The sequence below is a fragment of the Cutaneotrichosporon oleaginosum genome, assembly GCF_008065305.1.
Source record: "Cutaneotrichosporon oleaginosum strain ATCC 20508 chromosome Unknown ATCC20508_contig06, whole genome shotgun sequence".
NCBI classification, from domain to species: domain Eukaryota; kingdom Fungi; phylum Basidiomycota; class Tremellomycetes; order Trichosporonales; family Trichosporonaceae; genus Cutaneotrichosporon; species Cutaneotrichosporon oleaginosum.
In genome coordinates, this window is record NW_027072175.1 from 230,487 (window position 1) to 249,395 (window position 18,909).

At 60.8% G+C, this 18,909-nt stretch overlaps 9 protein-coding genes across 9 annotated transcripts; 4 read left to right on the forward strand and 5 right to left on the reverse strand.

The window, feature by feature from the left end:
- Positions 1 to 31: 31 nt before the first annotated feature.
- On the reverse strand, positions 32 to 1,897 carry COLE_06514 (uncharacterized protein; the record flags this gene model as incomplete). The annotated part of the gene is made up of 10 exons (XM_018422688.2): positions 32 to 119; positions 157 to 262; positions 332 to 443; positions 479 to 578; positions 614 to 771; positions 805 to 843; positions 878 to 1,047; positions 1,084 to 1,456; positions 1,562 to 1,646; positions 1,692 to 1,897. 10 exons carry the CDS (start codon positions 1,895 to 1,897, stop codon positions 32 to 34), a joined length of 1,437 nt encoding a protein of 478 aa, XP_018280270.2.
- Positions 1,898 to 2,507: 610 nt separating this feature from the next.
- COLE_06515 (uncharacterized protein) lies at positions 2,508 to 6,409 on the forward strand (the record flags this gene model as incomplete). The annotated part of the gene is made up of 4 exons (XM_018422689.2): positions 2,508 to 3,122; positions 3,161 to 3,539; positions 3,576 to 3,753; positions 3,799 to 6,409. 4 exons carry the CDS (start codon positions 2,508 to 2,510, stop codon positions 6,407 to 6,409), a joined length of 3,783 nt encoding a protein of 1,260 aa, XP_018280271.1.
- Positions 6,410 to 7,552: 1,143 nt separating this feature from the next.
- COLE_06516 (uncharacterized protein) lies at positions 7,553 to 8,870 on the reverse strand (the record flags this gene model as incomplete). The annotated part of the gene is made up of 4 exons (XM_018422690.2): positions 7,553 to 7,632; positions 7,670 to 8,366; positions 8,608 to 8,713; positions 8,767 to 8,870. 4 exons carry the CDS (start codon positions 8,868 to 8,870, stop codon positions 7,553 to 7,555), a joined length of 987 nt encoding a protein of 328 aa, XP_018280272.1.
- Positions 8,871 to 10,022: 1,152 nt separating this feature from the next.
- On the reverse strand, positions 10,023 to 11,199 carry COLE_06517 (uncharacterized protein; the record flags this gene model as incomplete). The annotated part of the gene is made up of 2 exons (XM_018425277.1): positions 10,023 to 11,017; positions 11,058 to 11,199. The coding sequence occupies 2 exons, from the start codon at positions 11,197 to 11,199 to the stop codon at positions 10,023 to 10,025; spliced, it is 1,137 nt and encodes a 378-aa protein (XP_018280273.1).
- A 367-nt stretch (positions 11,200 to 11,566) lies between these two features.
- On the reverse strand, positions 11,567 to 11,899 carry COLE_06518 (uncharacterized protein; the record flags this gene model as incomplete). The annotated part of the gene is made up of 1 exon (XM_018427178.2): positions 11,567 to 11,899. One exon carries the CDS (start codon positions 11,897 to 11,899, stop codon positions 11,567 to 11,569), a length of 333 nt encoding a protein of 110 aa, XP_018280274.1.
- A 293-nt stretch (positions 11,900 to 12,192) lies between these two features.
- On the forward strand, positions 12,193 to 13,526 carry COLE_06519 (uncharacterized protein; the record flags this gene model as incomplete). The annotated part of the gene is made up of 3 exons (XM_018426544.2): positions 12,193 to 12,650; positions 12,682 to 13,413; positions 13,445 to 13,526. 3 exons carry the CDS (start codon positions 12,193 to 12,195, stop codon positions 13,524 to 13,526), a joined length of 1,272 nt encoding a protein of 423 aa, XP_018280275.1.
- A 98-nt stretch (positions 13,527 to 13,624) lies between these two features.
- COLE_06520 (uncharacterized protein) lies at positions 13,625 to 14,737 on the reverse strand (the record flags this gene model as incomplete). Its single annotated transcript, XM_018420292.1, has 2 exons — positions 13,625 to 14,239; positions 14,279 to 14,737. The coding sequence occupies 2 exons, from the start codon at positions 14,735 to 14,737 to the stop codon at positions 13,625 to 13,627; spliced, it is 1,074 nt and encodes a 357-aa protein (XP_018280276.1).
- A 1,102-nt stretch (positions 14,738 to 15,839) lies between these two features.
- Positions 15,840 to 17,570, forward strand: COLE_06521 (uncharacterized protein; the record flags this gene model as incomplete). The annotated part of the gene is made up of 3 exons (XM_018421272.1): positions 15,840 to 16,009; positions 16,047 to 16,330; positions 16,363 to 17,570. 3 exons carry the CDS (start codon positions 15,840 to 15,842, stop codon positions 17,568 to 17,570), a joined length of 1,662 nt encoding a protein of 553 aa, XP_018280277.1.
- Positions 17,571 to 18,345: 775 nt separating this feature from the next.
- COLE_06522 (uncharacterized protein) lies at positions 18,346 to 18,907 on the forward strand (the record flags this gene model as incomplete). The annotated part of the gene is made up of 2 exons (XM_018425966.1): positions 18,346 to 18,771; positions 18,803 to 18,907. The coding sequence occupies 2 exons, from the start codon at positions 18,346 to 18,348 to the stop codon at positions 18,905 to 18,907; spliced, it is 531 nt and encodes a 176-aa protein (XP_018280278.1).
- Between the last annotated feature and the right edge of the window lie 2 nt (positions 18,908 to 18,909).

An 18,909-nucleotide genomic window follows, 5' to 3' on the forward strand; every position in this document is an offset into this window, starting at 1 on the left:
GGCAGTCAGCTACCATCAAACTCGGTTAAGCTCACTGGATAGTTTCGCCAATGTCATGAGCGAAACGGAGTGTGGTCTTGCGGGGCAAAATCACGTCTACTTCAACAACAAGGTCGTCACTTTCACATCAGTTCAGCCGTGGCGTGGGTTACTCACCCAATGTGATACACTTCAATGTCCGAGATCTCAAGGACCGGATTGAAGCGCGACACCATGTAAAGCACACGCGTGTACTGTTCAGAGGCGGCCCTCTTTCCGGACACTGCCGTATGAGTACTACCTCCTTGCTCCACGCTCCTCGCTCTTTACACCTCGCGCCTCAGGGACTTACGGTTGGCAAAGTTCTGTAGCAACGTCTTGATCCACTCAATGACGATGTAAGCCGAGAGGCACAGACCACCGATGGGATCGAGCAAGTTTGACCCAAGCCGGTGCCCAATGTACTGGGTGTCAGGCATGAACAGGGGGCGTAGTTCACCGGAAAGGACAAAGAGATCACGTTCAGCCAAACATCGTTCTCTGCGTCTTGAGCCAGAGCTTGGACCGAAGATGAGGGGATGTTGGAGCACCACACCCAGCTGCAGGTAAGCACTCTCTGCAGCAAAAGACTGACAGCACAGCCTTCACACCGATAGTAGCCAGCATTGTGGCGATGCCGACCATACTCAGATCAACAGGAGTAGTGTCTCCGCGAATTGCGCGGTGCAAACGTTGCAATGACTCGATGAATACCTGGATAAACGAGATGATCATGACGACCGAGAAGATGAGCTGCGGTAAGCGAAGGTGTGCTTGCTGACGTACCACACCGAGGGGCTCAAACCTCCTCTTCCCAGCCGGGTACTGTGGTCAGCCTGAGAAAGTGGAAGGGCCTCACCAAATGCCTGTCTGTCGGCACTCCGATGGCCCAGTTCGTCCCAACAATGATGAATGTGGACAGCAAGTCGAGCGCTGAATCAACAAGGGACGCGATGAGCGAGATCGAGGACGAGTAGTACACCGCCACGACCTTGGCGCCCACGAGAAGAAAGTTGACGACAGTGTTGACTGTTGTTAACTGTCGTGAGAACCAGTTCAACTCACTGTTGATGGCCAGCGTCACGATGCGTTCCCGCTCCGCTTCCCTCGCTCCGAGTACAAGGGGCGTCCGCTCGGTAGCGGCTTCTTCGTCCCCGTTCGTTCCCACGAATCCCTCGTCTATGGGAGTCCAGTGTCTGAGAGATCGCAAGTTCCAGTGAGGGTGGGGTGATGCCGCGCGAGACCCAGCATGCGAGTGCTGCCCGTTCAGACCGCCAAGGGAGGTGGTTGAGCGGTTTCTATGTGGATCCGAGTCGCTGCGGTGGGGCTCGTTGAGAAACGAGCTCACAATAATGGAAGGAAGTTCGCCCGACAGCAGTCCTTCCACCTCCTCGTAATGGTCATGTATAGCATCGAGATGTTCGTAGTATTTGCGAAGCTGATGTTAGCTGCTTTCAATCTGCATTATGTCAAGACAGGTGACGTCTGACGACAGAAAATCAACTCGCTTCTACATCTCGCTCCCGCACACCGCGTAACTCACCTTCCTCGGCTGTCGCTTGATCTCTTCTGGTGAGATTGGTACGCCAACAAAGTCAGTCACACTACGCTCTTTGGCCGAAATGATCCTGTCATCAGCTCATCTGCTTGCTTGCTGTCAAGATTTTGCCTACGATTGCATGCGCTCGACCGACATGGCCCTGCGCGGACGGTGGCGCACAAAAGTGTGGGGCTCATGAAGGGGGGAGGGATGTTCTTCGAAACTCGGAGTGGGCGGCAGAGTGGCTACGCGCTGAGCCCTTGGGTTTGTATAGCCCAGGCTTGTGGTGTAGGGGTATGGGTAGAAGCCGCCGCCTTTGACGGTGTTGGGAGAGGACATGGTGGTGAAGAGTGAGGAGAGAGCAAGGTCGAGTGGTGTGAGTGCTACGATGATGATGACTCTATGTCTATCCCTCCTCGGTGCGGAACTGGCTCAATGTCCTCGGTGTGACGTACTCATTCGTTGATCCGTCGTTGCCGCGGTCGGTCCGATCTTTGGCTACTAACCTCGGGCCCGGGGGGGGAGGGCTGTGGTATCACTAGCGTGGTGTGCACGTGTAAATGACGTGTACAGTCGGGGTATAGCCGTAGATGGAACCGATGACGCCGAGATGCCATGTGTGATCTGTGAGGGATATCTGGGGCACGGTGGGGAAGGAGCGCTGCGGTGAGGGCGGCAAGGTGGACTTAGCAAGGGCCGCCTCATCACCCATCATTATATCCATCCCATCCGTATCCTCCCTCTCTCCTCACTTTCTCCTCGCACCTCTCCAGCGCCTCCTCGCATCTCTCTCTCGCCTCAACCAACTACCAACCATCATCCACATCCACCATCTACGCCTCGCCCTTCTTGTCACTCCCCCGCATCACACGACATCTCGCACACGCCCTCGCCCACAGCTCAACGTCAGCCGACACTTTGCCCACCTCTCTTTCCTCACCCCCACACCATGGTGGGCGTCCAAGAACCTAATCGACGCCGCGTCTCCTACATCATTCCACCCCCAGATCATGAGCCCGTCACCTTAGAGCTGCCTGGCTTCGGCGCCGCCCCAGGCGGCGACGCCCGCTCCTACCCCTACATCAAGCCCAAGGCAGGCGTCGGGAACGGTGCCGCCGCTTTTGGAAGCAGAAATCCATTTGCGAGCCCTTCCCCACCGCCGCAGCAACAGTCACGACACCCGCGACACCGCCTAGGCATCTCGACTCTTGCGCTGGACACGTCCACCGTACTGCACGGCACCAACGCTCCGGGCGGCATACTCTATACCGGCGGACGCGATGGATTGGTAGCTAGTTGGGAGACACATGTGCCGCACACCCGCAGGCGCGGAAAGCGGTACCGCCCTGTTCCGGGGCGAGGGACGGGCGGGCGTGTGCGGTGGGAGCGACTAGGCGATGGCGGCGCAGACTGGGAGGATGACGATGGGGATGACCAGGGCGCCTACTACAGCTCGTCAGAGGATGAGGAGGGAACTCCGGATGCCTCGGGAGCGCCCAAAAAGCGGAAAGACGTCACTTACGAGGACCGCTGGGAGGTCGATCATGCAGCCATCGCGAGACAGGTGAGATATAATGAGCGCGCGGCGAAGCTGACCGCTAGGCTCCACCGCCAACGACGTTCCGTGAGAGCGTGCAAACGCACACGGACTGGGTGAATGCCATGGTTCTTTGCAACATGAATCAGACAGTCATCACTGCTTCTTCTGATCGCACGATTCGTGCATGGAGCCCGCATGATTGCGACGACGATACCGTGCCTGCCCTCATTGGGCATCACACCGACTACGTGCGCTCGCTCGCGTTCGCGCGCCATCCGGGCGTTCTATTCTCCGGCGCGCTCGACCGCGATATCTCTGTGTGGGACATTGCGTGCCCAAAGCCCAACGAGCCAGTCCTGAAGGTGCGCCTGAGCGAAATCGACGACCACGGCGGGTCCGGCCTCGAAGGCGAGTGGGGTAGTATCTACGCGCTTGGTGTCGGTGAGTCTTCGGGTGACAGCGTATGCTAATGTGCAGACCCAGCTGGTCACTCTTTAGCGGCTGGCACGCCCGAGCGTGTTGTGCGTCTGTGGGATCCACGCGCTGGCGAGCGATCCGTTACGAAGCTCGTCGGCCACACTGAATGCGTGCGCTCCATCCTCTTCAGTGACGATGGGCGGTACATGCTCACAGGAAGCTCAGACACGACCATTAAGTATGTTTCGCCTGACTAATCCCTCTCGGCGAATACTGACGCCAGGCTCTGGTCGGTCGGCGAGCATCGCTGCTTGCATACTTTCAACCACCACACCTCGTCCGTGTGGTCGTTGTTCTCGACCCACCCGAATCTCGAACGGTTCTACTCGGGCTCGCGCGACGGCCATCTCTGTGTGGTCGATGTCGAGCAGTGCGGAGACATGTCAGAGGGAGAATGTCTTGTCCTGGCGAGAGAGGGCGAGCCGGGCGTCCCAGGCGATTACGAGAGCAAAACGGGCGATGAGGCCATCCGCTCCATCTGCGCAATGGATGACGAATACGTGTGGACGGCGACGTCGAGCTCAGATGTTCGCTGCTGGCGCGACGTCGGGCGTCGCGTCAACCGCTTGGACGCGGATCACGACGGCGCGTCGTATCAACGTGAGCTGGATGATGGCGCCGACGAGCCGCTTGTCTCCACGCACCTTGGCTCGGGCTTTGAGCCGACATCGATCATGGACCCCAACCCCCTTCGTAACAAGCGCTTGTCGCTTGATGACGCAGCCGAGCCGCTGATGCGCACCGATAGCCGTGACTCGAGAACAATTGCCTTCGCTCCTTCTCCCGTAACCCGTCCAGAGGGAGGTAGCCCTACCCTCGGCCCTACCTCTCCACCTGCATCTCCCGGTAATCTTCCTTCTGGTGTGCGCGAGCGTCTCAACAATTCTGGTTACCGCCGCTCGACATTGTCGGGCGCCAGCATCCCCAACTCGATACTGTCCGAGGACGACGAGGAGGGCGTGCTGCTTCATGGAATCCCATACGAGAGCTTGGTGTGCCTTGGCCTTCCAGACTCGCCTTACTCCTTTGGCCTGTCTCATGCGGGCATGTCAGCTGCATCTCTAGCATCTGGACGGGGCCCAGAGGACTTGCCCGAAACCGCCACGCGGGAACGTACGATGAACCCACGGGACATTGCGCGGCGCGCGTTCGAGGACCGCGAGATCACAAGCGAGGCCAAGCCGTACCGCCGGGAGCCAATTGAGGTCATAAAGGGGTCTCCAGGTCTGATCCGCAGCCTGTGTCTCAACGACCGTGTGCACGCGCTTACACTTGACACAAAGGGCGAGATTGCGTTATGGCACCTTATCCGCGGCGAATGTCTCGGTCGCTTCTCACCAGAGGATGTGGCCGAAGCGCTCACACTCGAACGCGGCGTCACAGACGTGCGTCAGGAGATAAAACTGCACCCGCAAGAAGTGCTCGAGCTTGTGCAGCGCCGCATCGAGGGGAAGAACAGTGTATTACCATGGTGTCAGCTGGACACCAAAGTGGGCCAAATCACGGTTCATCTTGAGGGTGACCGTGTGTTCTCGGCTGAGATTCTGGCCGAAGAGATCGGACTCGACGAGCACGAATTGGAGGATTCGAACGCGATCAACATTGGCAAGACCACATTAGCCAACCTCTTCCGAGGCCTCATAAAGGCAGAGCAAGAGGATATAGCTAGCACGTCGCCGACCAGCGCGACATCCTCGCTACCCAGCGTCGGCCGGAGCCCGCAAACGCCCCTGCACATCCCCATCAAGTCGCCTCGACACCGGCAACGTGCACTGAGCAATGCCTCGCTTGGTGGCGGCATAACACCGAGTATAAACATAGCTGGCCTTGCGACGCGCGCGCAGACACCTGCCATACGACCAGAAGGCACGCCTCTCGGGCAGAGTGCCCCTGCCGCGAGCGGGTGGCTGTCTCTCCCGGCAGTGAAGGCGGCGAGCATCTCGCCCGCTGCGCCGGGGATGAGCTCGCCAAGCGCGAGCAACCACATAACTCCAGGCAGCGTGCCGGCAAGTCGCGACTACTTCTCCCTTCGAAAGGACGCGGGCAGTGGAGACAAGACGCCGTCGTCTGTCACGCCGGTGACACCGGCAAGCACCGAAAAGGACAAGAGCTCGGGCGGGCTGTTGAAGAAGGGCTTCAAGGGCTTCGGCAAGAAGAAGACGGTTGAGGCACCGATGGCCACTGTCACCGAGAGCAAGCGTGAGGAGAAGACCGAGGAAGTGTCCAAGCTTTCAGACCGGGACCGGCAGCAGCTCTTGTTCCTCGACATGGTGCGAAGTCGACCCTTCGCGCCGCCGAGCGGGACGGATGCGCCGGCGCTCCGTATCCCGCCGAGCACGCACGTGATCATCAGCGAGCAGGCGCACGCGGACGGAGCGTACATCGTCACGTACCGCTCGACGGTGGGGAGCACGGAGCGGGACATCGAGCCACTCGAAATGAACAGCCCCTTCTGGCTGCTCAACTTCCTTTTTACTTCCGCGACGCCGCAGGAGCGGCAACCGCCCAAGATCGCGCTCATCCTGCTTCCGGAAGGCGTGCCCCGCGACTCGGGCAAAGGGCTGAAGGTGGCCGCGAGCCGCACCGCGCGCGTCCGCGGCGTCTTGGAGCACCTCCAAGGCGTGCTCTCGCGCGAGGATGGGCGAGAACGCGCTCTGTCCGATGCGAGCGCTATGAGCGGCTTGCCCGACACTCCCCGAAAGAGGCCAGAGGACACGCTCGAGCTGTTGTGTGGACAGCACATCGCAGATCCGGACATGAAGGTGTCGACATTGAAGCAGTACTACTGGAAGGGCGGGCCGGACATGATCCTCCACTACCGATCTAAGGCATAGAGCAGCTAGAATGCACATGTATGTCAAGGGGGCTGATTGGCAGTGGGTATACACAGCTCACTGATGCGCACACTCATTCATCTCGATTTTCTATAAATTCTCGATCAGATCCTCAAGCCTGCAGGCCTCAGTAATCTACGGTCCAAAGCACGCATCGTGAGGACACGGCTTACAACCGCAGGCGGTGCTGATGTGCCCCGTATACAGCGGAGAGTGACCAGCATTCTGCCCTTCACCCATCACAATGCTCTCCCTGATTGTCGGCGTAACAGACAGTCACAGATACTTGCAAGCCCTTGCGGTGCATCTGCCAGATTGTAATCGATTCATCTGGTTTACTGTGTTAGGTCTCCATTCCAGGACGCATTGCCTGTCGCACCCACGGTCCTCGCCAAACCGAACCGGAGAACGGCTCAGGTCGGACGCGGCACGCGCCGACACGAGACTTTGCCGGAAGGCACGGCTCGGCGCTTGGGCCGCAGGCTGGGGTGGCTTACGTAGGATTGTGTGCGAGACGGGAGCGTAGCGTAGCGTGAGCGGCGGAGGAGCGGCGCCAGGTCAGATCATAGTGGATCACGACGCTGCGAGGGCGCGAGGCGCGAGGCGCGTCGCCAGGTCGCCAGATCGCTTTGGGACGCGCCAGATCGGGCGCGACGGGGTCGCTGCTGGTGCCGTGGAGAACGGATTGCTGCGCTCCGTGCTGGTTTGGTGAGCTGCAGAGCTGCAGAGGAAGCGGTGCGGGGATACGGCCGCCAATGGCTCGCGCAAAGGAGTCGAGTACGCGGCGGACCAGACCAGGACCCCGCGCCGATCCAGCGCAGCGGGCGGAGATACAGAGCAGACAGTGGTTGGCTCTGGAACAAAGGTGGCTGTACTCCGCTATATCGGACTGACCTCGCAGCACGGCCTCCCCTTGACCCTCCTCGAGCTGAATCCTGCACTCGAGCTTGGAACCGCGCACACCATCGTTCACACTCGCCGGATCGTCAGACTGAGAAACACAGCGGAAAGGTCAGCGGAAGATCAGGGGGATACCGGGAAGATCCCCGGAAGATCAGTGAGATAATCGGCGATTCGGTGACTTTCACCACCCCATGCGTCTCTCTCTGCATCCACTGCATCCACAAGTCGCGCTGTCTAGAATTACTTGGGGACGGCAGCGATCTCGACGCCACCGGTGGCGTTGAGCATCCGCTTGATGTCGCCGTAGATAAGGAACTGGCCTGGTTGTCAGTTGCGAGCCTGTGGAGTTTGACTTACCGGCGGTGAGGGTACCGATCATGACAAGACGAGCGCCCATGCCGGTGAAGAGACCCTTGACACCGAGCTGGCCGGCCATCTGGATGAGACGCGAGGTGACGCCCTGTCCGGGCTCGCCCTTGGTCTTGTTGATCTTCGAGAGGAGGGTGTCGGCGGGCTGCGAGATGACAGCGGCGGCCATACCGGCGATAAGACCGGCGGTGAGGTTAAGGCCGGTGGTCTGGCCCTGGGTGAGCTCGTCCTTCTTCTTGTGGGTGGCCTGGAGGATCTTCTCAACAGCGATCTCGTACACGGCGAACTTGGCCATGGTGTAGGGGATCTGCTTGAAGAGAATGGGGCCGAAGCCGGCGTAGAAGGCGCCGGGGCCCTCCTCGCGGAGGATGCGGAGGAAACCGCTGGCAAGGCCCGAGGCGAAGGTGGGCTGCGAGACGAGACGGATACGGGTGGCCTCGAGGGGGCAGAGGGCAATGTCGGCGAAGAACTCGGCGATACCCGAGGCACCGAGGTAGACGGCCTGGCGGTTCTGCGAGGCCTTCTCGACACCGAGGTACTCGATGGCCTGCTTCTTCCAGAACTCGTAACCACCGAACTTGAAGGCACCCTGGATGGCGTAGCCGACAACGGTGGGGCCGAGACCAGTGAGGAGAGCACCGGCACCCTCAGACGAGATAACCTGGCGGAAGGCGGTGATCATGCCCTAGGAGTGAGCGAGAGTCGGCAAAAGCAGCAGATAACGAGAGGCTGGCGCTGCTCGGGGCGCAGCAGCAACGGCGCGCTGGTCGCAGACTGGCGCCTGATACGCTGCTCAACCAGCGCGCAGCCCACCGTAACTCCAGAAGCCCAAAACGGCCCCAAACGGCAGGAATGGATGGCCGCCGGAGCTGAGAACGCATTGACGCCGGAGGAACGGCGCCATTGCTCCGATTTTAGCTACTCACCTTGTTGTAGACCTCGGGCGAGAGCTGGATACGGGTCTTGACGACATCGACGGGGGTGAGGGCACCGTGGGTGATGGCACAGCCGAGAGCACCGGCGAGGGCGAAGCTGCACGTCAGAAAATGGACACTTTTGACATTTCGGTGCGATGGGACACTCACCGAGCGTAGAGGTCAGCGCCGGTGGGGGTAGCCTTAGCCTCGGTGGCCGCGGGGGCGTAGAACGAGGCGGCGGGGTTGAAGAGGGGGTTGGACTTGTAAGGCATTTTGAGTGGTGATTACAAGTGTTTTTTGCGAGACCAAGAGAGAGAGATAAAGAGAAAGAGGATACAAGAGAGAGAGAGAGAGAGAGATGAGTGGGGGGGCAGTTGGGGCAAGCGAGCGAGTGGTGACGGCTGTGAGACCCTTTGAGCTGAACGGGGTTGGACCCTGTCGCGCAAAAGTGTTGGCTGCACGGTCCGGCTCACTCCGCCGCCCGCTCTACTCCCTGACTCCCCCTCCCCCCGCCAGGTCCGCCTCCACCCCTCCCTCCTAACAACTCCGAAAACGCCGCCCCACGTGCGTCATTCATCCCATCACCCTCCGGAAACCGTTCAGTTTCGCGCCATTCCCCGCACTCCCGAATGACACGGCGCGCGCTATCACGGGCTCCCGTCTTGGCCCTCGTTTTGCTGTCGCTCCCTGTCTCATGAACGCAAGATGTGTCGACAATCATGGCGGCAGCAGTGTAAGAGCGTAGCGCTGACAGAGACGCACTGATCAACACCAAACATGACTGGACTGCGCGCGGGAGGTTGACGGTGCGTATCGGAGTGTGTCGGTCGGAGTGGAGTGATATCCCGAGGAACGTCGGATGGGGCGGCGTCGGGGCGCTCGGGGAGAGTGCAGCCGCCGACACGGCTCCGCGGCGCAGAGTGGGCGGGTATCATGATCCCTGCGTAAGATGGCGAGGAAGGCGGGCTTGGCTGCGCGGACTGATGCATTCGGGGACGCATGAGCATGGGTGATGGGCAACGGCCGTAGCTGGATGACGGTGGCGGGCCATCAGGTGCTGCCCTTGATGGACACGGCGAGGGCGGCGTTGAGGATCGCAACGGCGGTGGAGAGTAGAGTAAGAGGAGTTGACGCAACCAGGCTTACGGTACGTCGAAGGAAGGTGCTGGATGTGGCAAAGAGGGAGTGAGGCACATCACCGAGGTCCTCCGGATTCTTACTCACACTCACTGCATCTCACAGCCCACACTCAAATCATCGCCAGCTCGCAGTTCCATTCGAGACGCAGCAGCGATATGTCGTCTACCACGCAAGGCAGGCTGTTGTAAGCTCCGCCAGGCCGCCAGGCAGGCATGGACTTACAGCGCAGAACAAACAAAAGGGGTGCATGAAACAACAACTGCAAATGTCCGCTAACATCTAGGCTAAAACACACCCTCGTCATACCCATACTCGTCTTCTTCGTCGCCCTCGTCTATGCGCCAGCTGTCCTCCTCATACCCCTTCTCGCCCAGTTCGTACCCCTCATCGTCATCTCTGCTCCTCATGTGTCGCTCCGGGTCAAACAACACCACGCCCGGCGCATCCCCCGCCTCAGCGCGAAGCACCTCGTTCTCCTCTCGCAACCTCATCCCCCAGTCCACAAGCGTGCGGTTGACGGCGCGGTATTGCGCGACCTTGGATTTGAGGCGCACGATCTCGGCGCGAGCATCTTGCAGCTCGGCGGTGGACTCGAGCGCCACGCTCAGGGTTTCACAGTGTCGGTTCATGAGCGCCGAGTAGGCGCGCGAGCGCATGACCGAGTCGGAGAGGGTTTGAACACGCTCAGAGCGCTCGGCGAGCTCGCGGGGTGTAGTGTCGACGGGAGGTGGCAGGTGCGTGGGAACAGGCGGGGGAGAGGAGATGGAAGGGGACAGTGTCGAGTGAAGCGAGGCGGCGGAAAGGGAGGGGATCGACGTGATGGAAGGATCACGCGGCACGAGCGGAAAGGGGAGGGGCGCCGGCTCCTTTATTATGGTTGAGGGCGGCGTGAGAGGCGGCGCTGTAAAGGCGCCAGTGGCGTTTGGGCCCGAGACAGCGCGAGGCGGCGTCGGCGCCTGCACGAGGATCGCGGGTCGGAAGGGGAAGCAATCGCGCTCGTGAATAATGAACGAAGGCGTCTTGTACACAAACTTGGACGGCACATTGGGCGCATCTAGACTGGAGCGGGACATCTCCACGACGTCCAGTGATGGGCGGACGTGAACACCGCTCTCGGAATCGCGCCGTGCGATTTCCAGGCTGCTCGTGCGGACCGGGATGGTGAGATGGCCAACATCAGCCTCGACGCTGGAGAGGGAGTCGGCATCAGCGCAGGCGTGGGTGAGCGCCTGGATGCTCGGCTGATGGGAGAGGGGGAGGCCGTCGGTGCTCCACGCGGCTGGCATCAGGCTATACTCCGTTTTCCAAGTTCGACTCACTGGGTAGCGCGGGCAGGTACACCTCGAAATTGCCGCGCTCGAGCAGCATCCAGCCTTCGTCGGAGCGCGCGCGTACAAGCGTATGTCGCAGCGGCTTGGGCTGCTGCAGCTTAGCAGGCGTGCTGAAGCGGCGCCGCGGCATGGCAGGCGATGTCAGTGGTGAGACGAAGTGAAGAAGTAAGAAGTGATAAGGTGGCAAGAGTGGACATCTGGGGAACTTTGTTTGTACGGTTTCAAGTGTCAGAAGGGGCGTTAGGATAGACGTTGGATGGGCGTCGTTCAGCCCCCCGTCCGGCGAGGTGGCTGCATCACCACAGCCTCATCCCACGCCCACGGCCCGTGCGAGCGGCGACTTGCCTGCTTCGATGCAGCGATGCGGTGCTTCCATTAGAAGCGAGGTAGTGATTCGCATGTGTGTCTCCCACGTCGTCGAGGACGACATCGACGTCGCCGAAGTGCGATCGCCAATGTTCGATTGCGCCTGCGGCTGGTAGCGTGACACGAACAATTCAGCCGGGGCGTGACAGGTAACAGTCTCTTTGTAGGAAGAAGTGGCGAGAGGGTGGTGAAGCCATCAAGGTCAAGGCAGAAGTCGTCAGTTGTGCTTGCTCGCTCCACAGCTTTGATGTGGAGGTGGAAGTGGAAGTAGAAAAGGGAAGTGAGAAATGGGCAAGTGGGAGGAAGCGTAGATCACCGACCAACCCATCGAGGATCCGATTGAAATCGGCTTCTTCGACTTCGAAGCGCAACGAAGGAGGCGCAGCTGATCCGGCGAGCTGTGCCATGCAGCGGATGCGGATGCACCAGAAGGCGCATGGAAGACTCGAGTGGATCGGAAGCATGAAGTCGGAAGCTAGATCCACGACGAGTGAGCGGATATGGAAAGCGAAGCGGCAAGGCCGCTTGTCAGGCGGATGTGGTCGCTTGATCCAGGCACGAGGCGGAAGCGTATGGTGAGAGTTGGTCCGTGATCTCACCTCCGTCTCTCAATGTCATGTCGGCACGCCGATGGTGGGCTCGTTGGAGGTTTCCGCCACCTGCGTTCCGCTGAGCGTGAGCACGCAAGTTGGGATAAAAGTTGAAGACCTTGTTGAACTAATCGTGCTTACCCTTCACGGAACAGGATTCGCACAGTATGACCATCCAGACTCCCAAAACCAACTCCGCACGCATGAACGCGACCATCCAAGCCTCGTGCGAATGGGGCTGCACGCCGGACGGCGGCATGGCACGTCTGGCTCTGAGCGACGCCGACGCATCCGTGCGCCGGTGGTTCATCGCCGAGACAAAAGCCCTAGGCTGCGCAGTCCACATCGATGCTATGGGCAACATCTTTGCGGTGCGCCCAGGCCGCTACGACCTACCTCCTATTGCAGTGGGCAGCCACTTGGACACTCAGCCCACGGGGGGGCGATACGACGGCATCCTTGGCGTGCTCGCTGGCCTCGAGATACTGCGCGCTCTGGACGAGGCGGCTTACAGGACCGCTTACCCCGTCGCGGCTGTGTGCTGGACGAACGAGGAGGGCGCACGCTTCGTTCCCTCCTGTCTCGGAAGCGGGGTGTACGCTGGCGCTCTGTCCCTCCAGTACGGGTGAGTTACTACTCAGATACAGCTAACGTAGCCACTCGCGCACGGACGAGGCGGGGGTGAGCGTACGCGCCGAACTAGAGCGGCACGGCATGCTGGGCGAGTTGGAGGCGTCGCACACTTCCAACCCCCTGACAGCCCACTTCGAGCTGCACATCGAGCAAGGCCCGATTCTTCACGAGGCTAAGCAGCCCGTCGCGGCCGTGAGCGGCGTGCAGGGCTGGCGGTGGTTCGAGATCGCGCTGCAAGGGCGGGGCAGCCACGCGGGCACCACGCCGTTCGCGTATCGTCGCGACCCCCTTATCGCGTTTGCCAAGCTCGTGCTCGCGGCCGAGCGCGTCGCGCAGTCTCTCGGCGGGCTGTGTACGATCGGGCGGGTGGGAAGCACCGCGGCCCAGAGCACAAACTGCGTCATGGACGATGTCGTTTTCCACCTCGATCTCCGGCATCACACAGCTGAAGGGATGGCGGCGCTCGAGGGCACGATGCGGGCCGAATTTGCAACTATCATCGCCGGGGAGGAGGGTGTGGAAATCACCCGGTGGGACACGCTCACGGCTGTTCAGCCAACCGTGTTTGATACCGAGGCCGTGGCGTGTGTGCGCCATGCGGCGGAGGCGACGGGCATGGCGCACGAGGACCTGGTCAGTGGCGCCGGCCACGACTCGGTGTTCACTGCACGTACGTGTCCCACGGCCATGTGTTTCATCCGCTGCCGCGATGGAATCAGCCACCACCCGAGCGAGTATGCGACGCCAGAGGACATGTGAGTGTGTTAAGGAAGGGGCTGACGGCAGCGCTGTCGGGACTGAGGTCCTTCTCCAAGCTGTGCTGGCGTATGAGCGCAAGTTGACGGCCAAGCTGGAGCATAAGTCGTAGCTGAAATGTATCCTCCCGCTGAAAAAGCCCTAGCTTAGCAACTGCAATGAAATGTACACATGAACCACACTACGTGCTGATGACCCTCGTCTGACCCTCTAGTTGCCGCTCTTCTCGCGCGCCTCGAGGTCCTCGCGGCGGCTCTTGCTCTTGGGGTCGTAGTATGGGCGCTCGCCGAGCGAGACGGAGCGCGTCCCCTCACGAAGGATGCCGTCGAGGTCGGCAGTCGCCGCGTGGAAGGTGGAGCGGTTATCCCAGATAGCGAGCGAGTTCTTCTCCCACCGGAAGCGCACCTGGATGTCGTGGTTTGCACTGATGTGGTCGAAGAGGAAGTCGAGGAGCGCATCGCTCTCGGGCGCAGTCAGCTCCACAATGCGCTTCGTGAAGCCCTTGTTGACGAACAGCCCCTTCCACCCCGTCACAGGGTTGGTGCGGATCACAGGGTGGACCGTAAGCAGGTCCTGGCCGACGTTGTCGGGCGAGCCGCGGGGCTCGCGCACAGGCTTGCCGCCGTACACGGCGTTGATGCGCAGGAAGGACTCGCCGCTGTGCTGCGCCGTGAGGCCCTCAAGGAGGCGCTGGAGGGGCTCGGAGAGGCGGTCGTATGCGTCGTACGCCGACGCCCACAACGTGTCGCCTCCGACCTTGGGGAGCGTGCGGATCACGAGGGACGCGTAGTCAGACGGCACGTTCTCAAAGGTAATGTCCGAGTGCTGCGATTAGCTCTGATTGACGCTGCTGCCAGTACTTACCCACTGGTCCTTGCCCCAGCGGCGGTTGCGTATGTCGCCGTCCTCGCGCTTGAACTTCTCGCCGAAGACGAACTTGTTCGAAATCACGCTGATCTCATCCCCGTCCACCTGGCCGGGCAGGGTGAGGGGGTGGACGTGCAGGCCCGAGGAGGCGGGCTTGCCGCCGGCCTCGCCGAGCGCCTGCACGAGCACCTTCTGCTGCTCGGGGGTGATGTCTGCGTCGCGGAAGAAGACGACGCCGCGCTCCGACACGAGGCGGCCAAGCGCCTTGATCTTGGCTGGGTCCGCGAGGACATCGCCGATCTGCAACCCACCGGCGTGGAACTCGGTGCCGATGCCCGGCGTGTTGTCGATGTGCGGGTAGGCGCGGAGGTCAACGAGCGAGGTCGCGGCGAGCTGCGCCTTGAGCGACTCGACGGCGGGAGCGGTGGGGACGTTCTCGACTGCGACGGGAGCCATGGTGTTGTTGGAGACTTGAGAGTTGAAGGAGGGCTTGTTGATGGGCTTGTTAATATGCTGTCTGACGTCGCGACGGCCTTCATATACTCCTCACACATCCACTCCACTCGACGAGCTGTCGGCGTCGCCCGAAGTCACGTCATGTTTCAATATCGCGAGCGCGTGAGCTCGCTAGTGCGGTATGTGACATGAGTCGTGGTGAGTGATGTGTGAGATGTGCATTCCAGCTGTGCCAAGCTGGCCGGGATCTCGAGCCGGTGTTGGCTGGTGTATAGTCCGCCGGTGTATAGTCCGCCGGGGCTATCGAGGCGGCATGCGACGCGGCACGTCGAGCCCATAGATGTGCGGCTCGTCGATAGCCTGTCAGGCTCACTCTAAGCCGCCAAGCGCAAAGGCAGTGGTAATTTCACGGCGGCCGCTCCTCTGCAGATAGAGACATCACTGCCAGTGCAGATGCCGACTCGGCAGCAGCACCCCGGCTTGCGCAATCCGTCACTGGACGCACGTTCCCTGACCCGGAAGTTGGCCGCGGAGGAGGGGGTGTTGCGTGCGGGGTTGTTCACATGACGTTTGAACGTGCATGTGAACAGAGGGTTAGCGGCGATGGGGGTGGTGATGGAGCGACTGCGATGGACTACTGATGGTGTGATCCGGATTCAGCATGTCGCCACCTCGGCGAATATCACCTGGTCCTTGGTCGGTCAATTCAGGCACGGCCCGTGCTTACGCTGATGAAGCATGTGGCACAATGTGCGCCATACCGAGCGACCTGTAGAGAGACGCCAATTTCGCTATCTTTGGCTTGGATGGCCTGCATGACTTGAGAATGGAGTTGAAAGAGCCGGAAGAATACCTTGGTGCGGGGTGTATCAGGCGTGCTTCTGCGGGTGGTGCGCGAAGTGGCAGGCGGTGGGGCGGAAGCCCGCGAGACCTTTACAGCTCCAGCGAAGTGGAGATGCGGGCAACGCGACATTGCGACTTTGCAGTGGTGCATGTCGTTGCTACCCGGCCGCTTCCCTTTTGATAACCTGCTCCGCAGCAATCCCTATCGGCGTCCATATAAGGATGTGGGCGTTGTTGGATGGAGGGCCACTTACACGAAATGTCCCTCCCTGCGCCCCCTATCACCGACACTGCGGGCGTCACCAATCCCTCGGTGAGCGCGCCAGGCGTGACCGCCCCCGGGCGCTCCGACAGCGAATACTCGGCCGACGAGGAGAAGGGGCAGAGCTCGGTGACGTCTGCGGCGTCTAGTTCCGAGCAGCTGCAGAAGTGCGTACCTCCATTTCGTCGTCAACTCTGCTGACAGCAGGTTCTACGAGCCCCCCGACAGCTGGGAGAGCAAACATCGCTGGGACCCCGCGGCAACATGGACAAAAGAGGAGGAAACCAAGCTGCTGCGCAAGATTGACTTGCGCGTGGCGTTCGCCGCCTGCGTCTTCTTTGGGTGCCTGTGCCTCGACCGCAGCAACATCTCCAACGCGCTCAGCGACAACATGCTCCACGACCTCGGCCTCACCACCTACCATTACAATATCGGCCAGACAATCTTTTACTGTTCTTTCCTGTTCGCCGAGCTGCCCTCGCAGATGAGTAGGTGAACCCTGCCTGCCGCGCTGATATAGTCTCGAAAAAGCTCGGGTCAGATGTGTGGATTCCCATCCAGATGATGGCGTGGAGCGTCGTCGCCATCACACAGTGCGCGCTCTCAAACCTCACCGGCTTCTACATCACGCGCTGCCTGATCGGCCTGATCGAGGGCGGCTTTATCGCCGACACAATTTTGTACTTGTCATACTACTACACCGCCAACGAACTCACCATCCGCCTGTCGTACTTCTACGTCTCGCTGACCGCGACCAACATCATTGGCGCATTCCTCGCCGCCGGCCTCCTCCAGCTGCGGCATGTGACAAACACTGCCGGCTGGCGCTGGCTCTTTGCCATCGAGGGCGCCCTCACATTCCTTATTGGCCTCTTCGCGTTCTTCTGGATGCCGCCCGGCCCAACGCAGACCAAGACGCGCTGGCGCCGCAAGCCGTGGTTCACGGAGCGCGAGGAGATTATTATCGTCAACAAGGTCATCCGCGATGACCCGACCAAGAGCGACATGCATAATCGCGAGGGCCTCAGCCTCAAGCAGCTCTGGCAGAGCCTCACGGACTACGACCTCTGGCCGGTGTACCTCCTCGGCATCCTCTGGGGCATTGCGCCCGGCACCGTCCAAGCATACTTTACGCTCACGCTGCGCTCGCTCGGCTTCAACACGTTCCAGACGAACATGCTCCAAATCCCGTCTCAAGTCGGCACGATCCTCACCAACCTTATGCTCGGGTACACCTCCCGACGCGTGAAGGAACGCTTCCTCGTCGCCTCGCTGTCGCAGTACTGGCTGCTCGTGTGCTTCATCGCCCTCGTCCTCGTCCCCGACACGATCAACAAATGGGCAAAGTGGGCGCTCCTCACCGTCCTCATCGCGTATCCATACCCGCACCCGATCCTTGTGTCCACGACGTCGATGAACGCCGGCTCGGTGCGCACACGCACTGTCGCGTCCTCGCTGTACAACATGTTTGTGCAGAGCGCGACGCTCATCGCGTCCAACGTCTACCAGCCAGACGACGCGCCGTACTACCACCGCGGCAACCGCGTGCTCCTCGGCATCATTAGCGCGAGCGCCGTGTTCTTCTGGCTCGCCAAGGCGTGGTACGTCTTCCGCAATAAGAGCAAGGCGAAGAAGTGGGATAACTGGACCGCCGCGCAGAAGGAGGAGTATCTCCGCACCACGACGGACAAGGGTAACAAGCGCATCGACTTCTTCTTCAAGCATTAAGGTAGAGTGGTAGATTGTAGATGAGTAGAGGTTAGGATGGTTATGGATTGACATGTTAGGATGACTTGGGCGTAGGTACGGCTTAGTTTGACCTTGCAATGCTCAAGCAACTGGCATGTGACGGCCAATAAAGACCACCCTGGCAGCTGGCAGATGAGTTGGCTTGAAGTCACCGTGAAAGGTGCGAGGGCGCGCACCAACCTTGATCAGTCACCGCCAGTCACCTTCACGGGCGCAAGGTCTCTGTCGGGCACGACCACATGCGTCGCTCACCAAGCAGCGCTTCGACCAAGAGTTCTTCCAGCGGCGGTGCAGGTATGCAGAAAAACCAGCGGCGCAAACTTGACCTCAGCCCGCAACATCCCACCCCACCCTGGGAAGCGCGTCGGTCGTGACCGCTGGCCTGTGCGGGGTGGCGTACCCCTCGTCCTCACCTCACCCTCTGACAAAAAATCAGGCTCGCGCTGGCTGCAAGCAGTGGTGGTCGTGATCCGTCGTCGGGACGGCTGACAGAGTGCTGGCTACAAGTCGGAGGGCTGTAAGACTGAAGATGGAGTTACGTGACAGAAGCCACCGAGGTGCGAAGTGCATGCTGATCCATCCTCCCTCGCTCCCCCGCCTTCCTTCTGATCTCTGACACGACATTTCTCGTCCTTCACTCTCTCATCTCCGACCACTCTCACTCTCGCTTGACCCACCTCGCCTCGCCTCGCCTCGACGAGCGCAGCCCCCAGCTCTCCCGTCCACGTACACCACTCTCCTTCAAAAGCCTATCATGGGCATGCTCCTCATCGCCGTCTTCGTCTTCACGGCGTACGGCACCGACCTGCTCCTCAAGCGCATACTGCACACGACGCACGAAGAGGCCGCGCTGCTGCGCAAAATCGACGACCTTGCGGCGGAGGTGCGCGCGCGCCGTGCGTGCCAGGACAGCGTGGACCGCGAAGTCGCGCTCCTCTGCGCGGCGGCGGACGCCGACGCCGCCGAGTTCCGCAAGCTATGCGAGGACGTCTTGCAGGCGGATGGACAGCTGGGGCCGGACTGCCCCGCCAACTGCAAGGCGCCCGAGTCGACCAGCGCCGTCAACGCGGCCAACGGCAAGACGCCCGCGTCCGAGGCCGGCAAGAAGATCAACGGCGAGGGCGCAGCCGAGTCAAGCATTGCGGCGGACGGGCTCGCCCCCGTGCCGGACATCAGAGTTGTACGTCTCCCCCATATTGTGCTCACGCCAGGCGTATATGAATGCGCAGTCGGCGCGCCGCTCGCAGATCCGCCTGGGTGTGGCCGCGGGCCTCGCGGGCGGCATGCTCCTCGGTTCGCTTCTCGACTGCATCTAGAT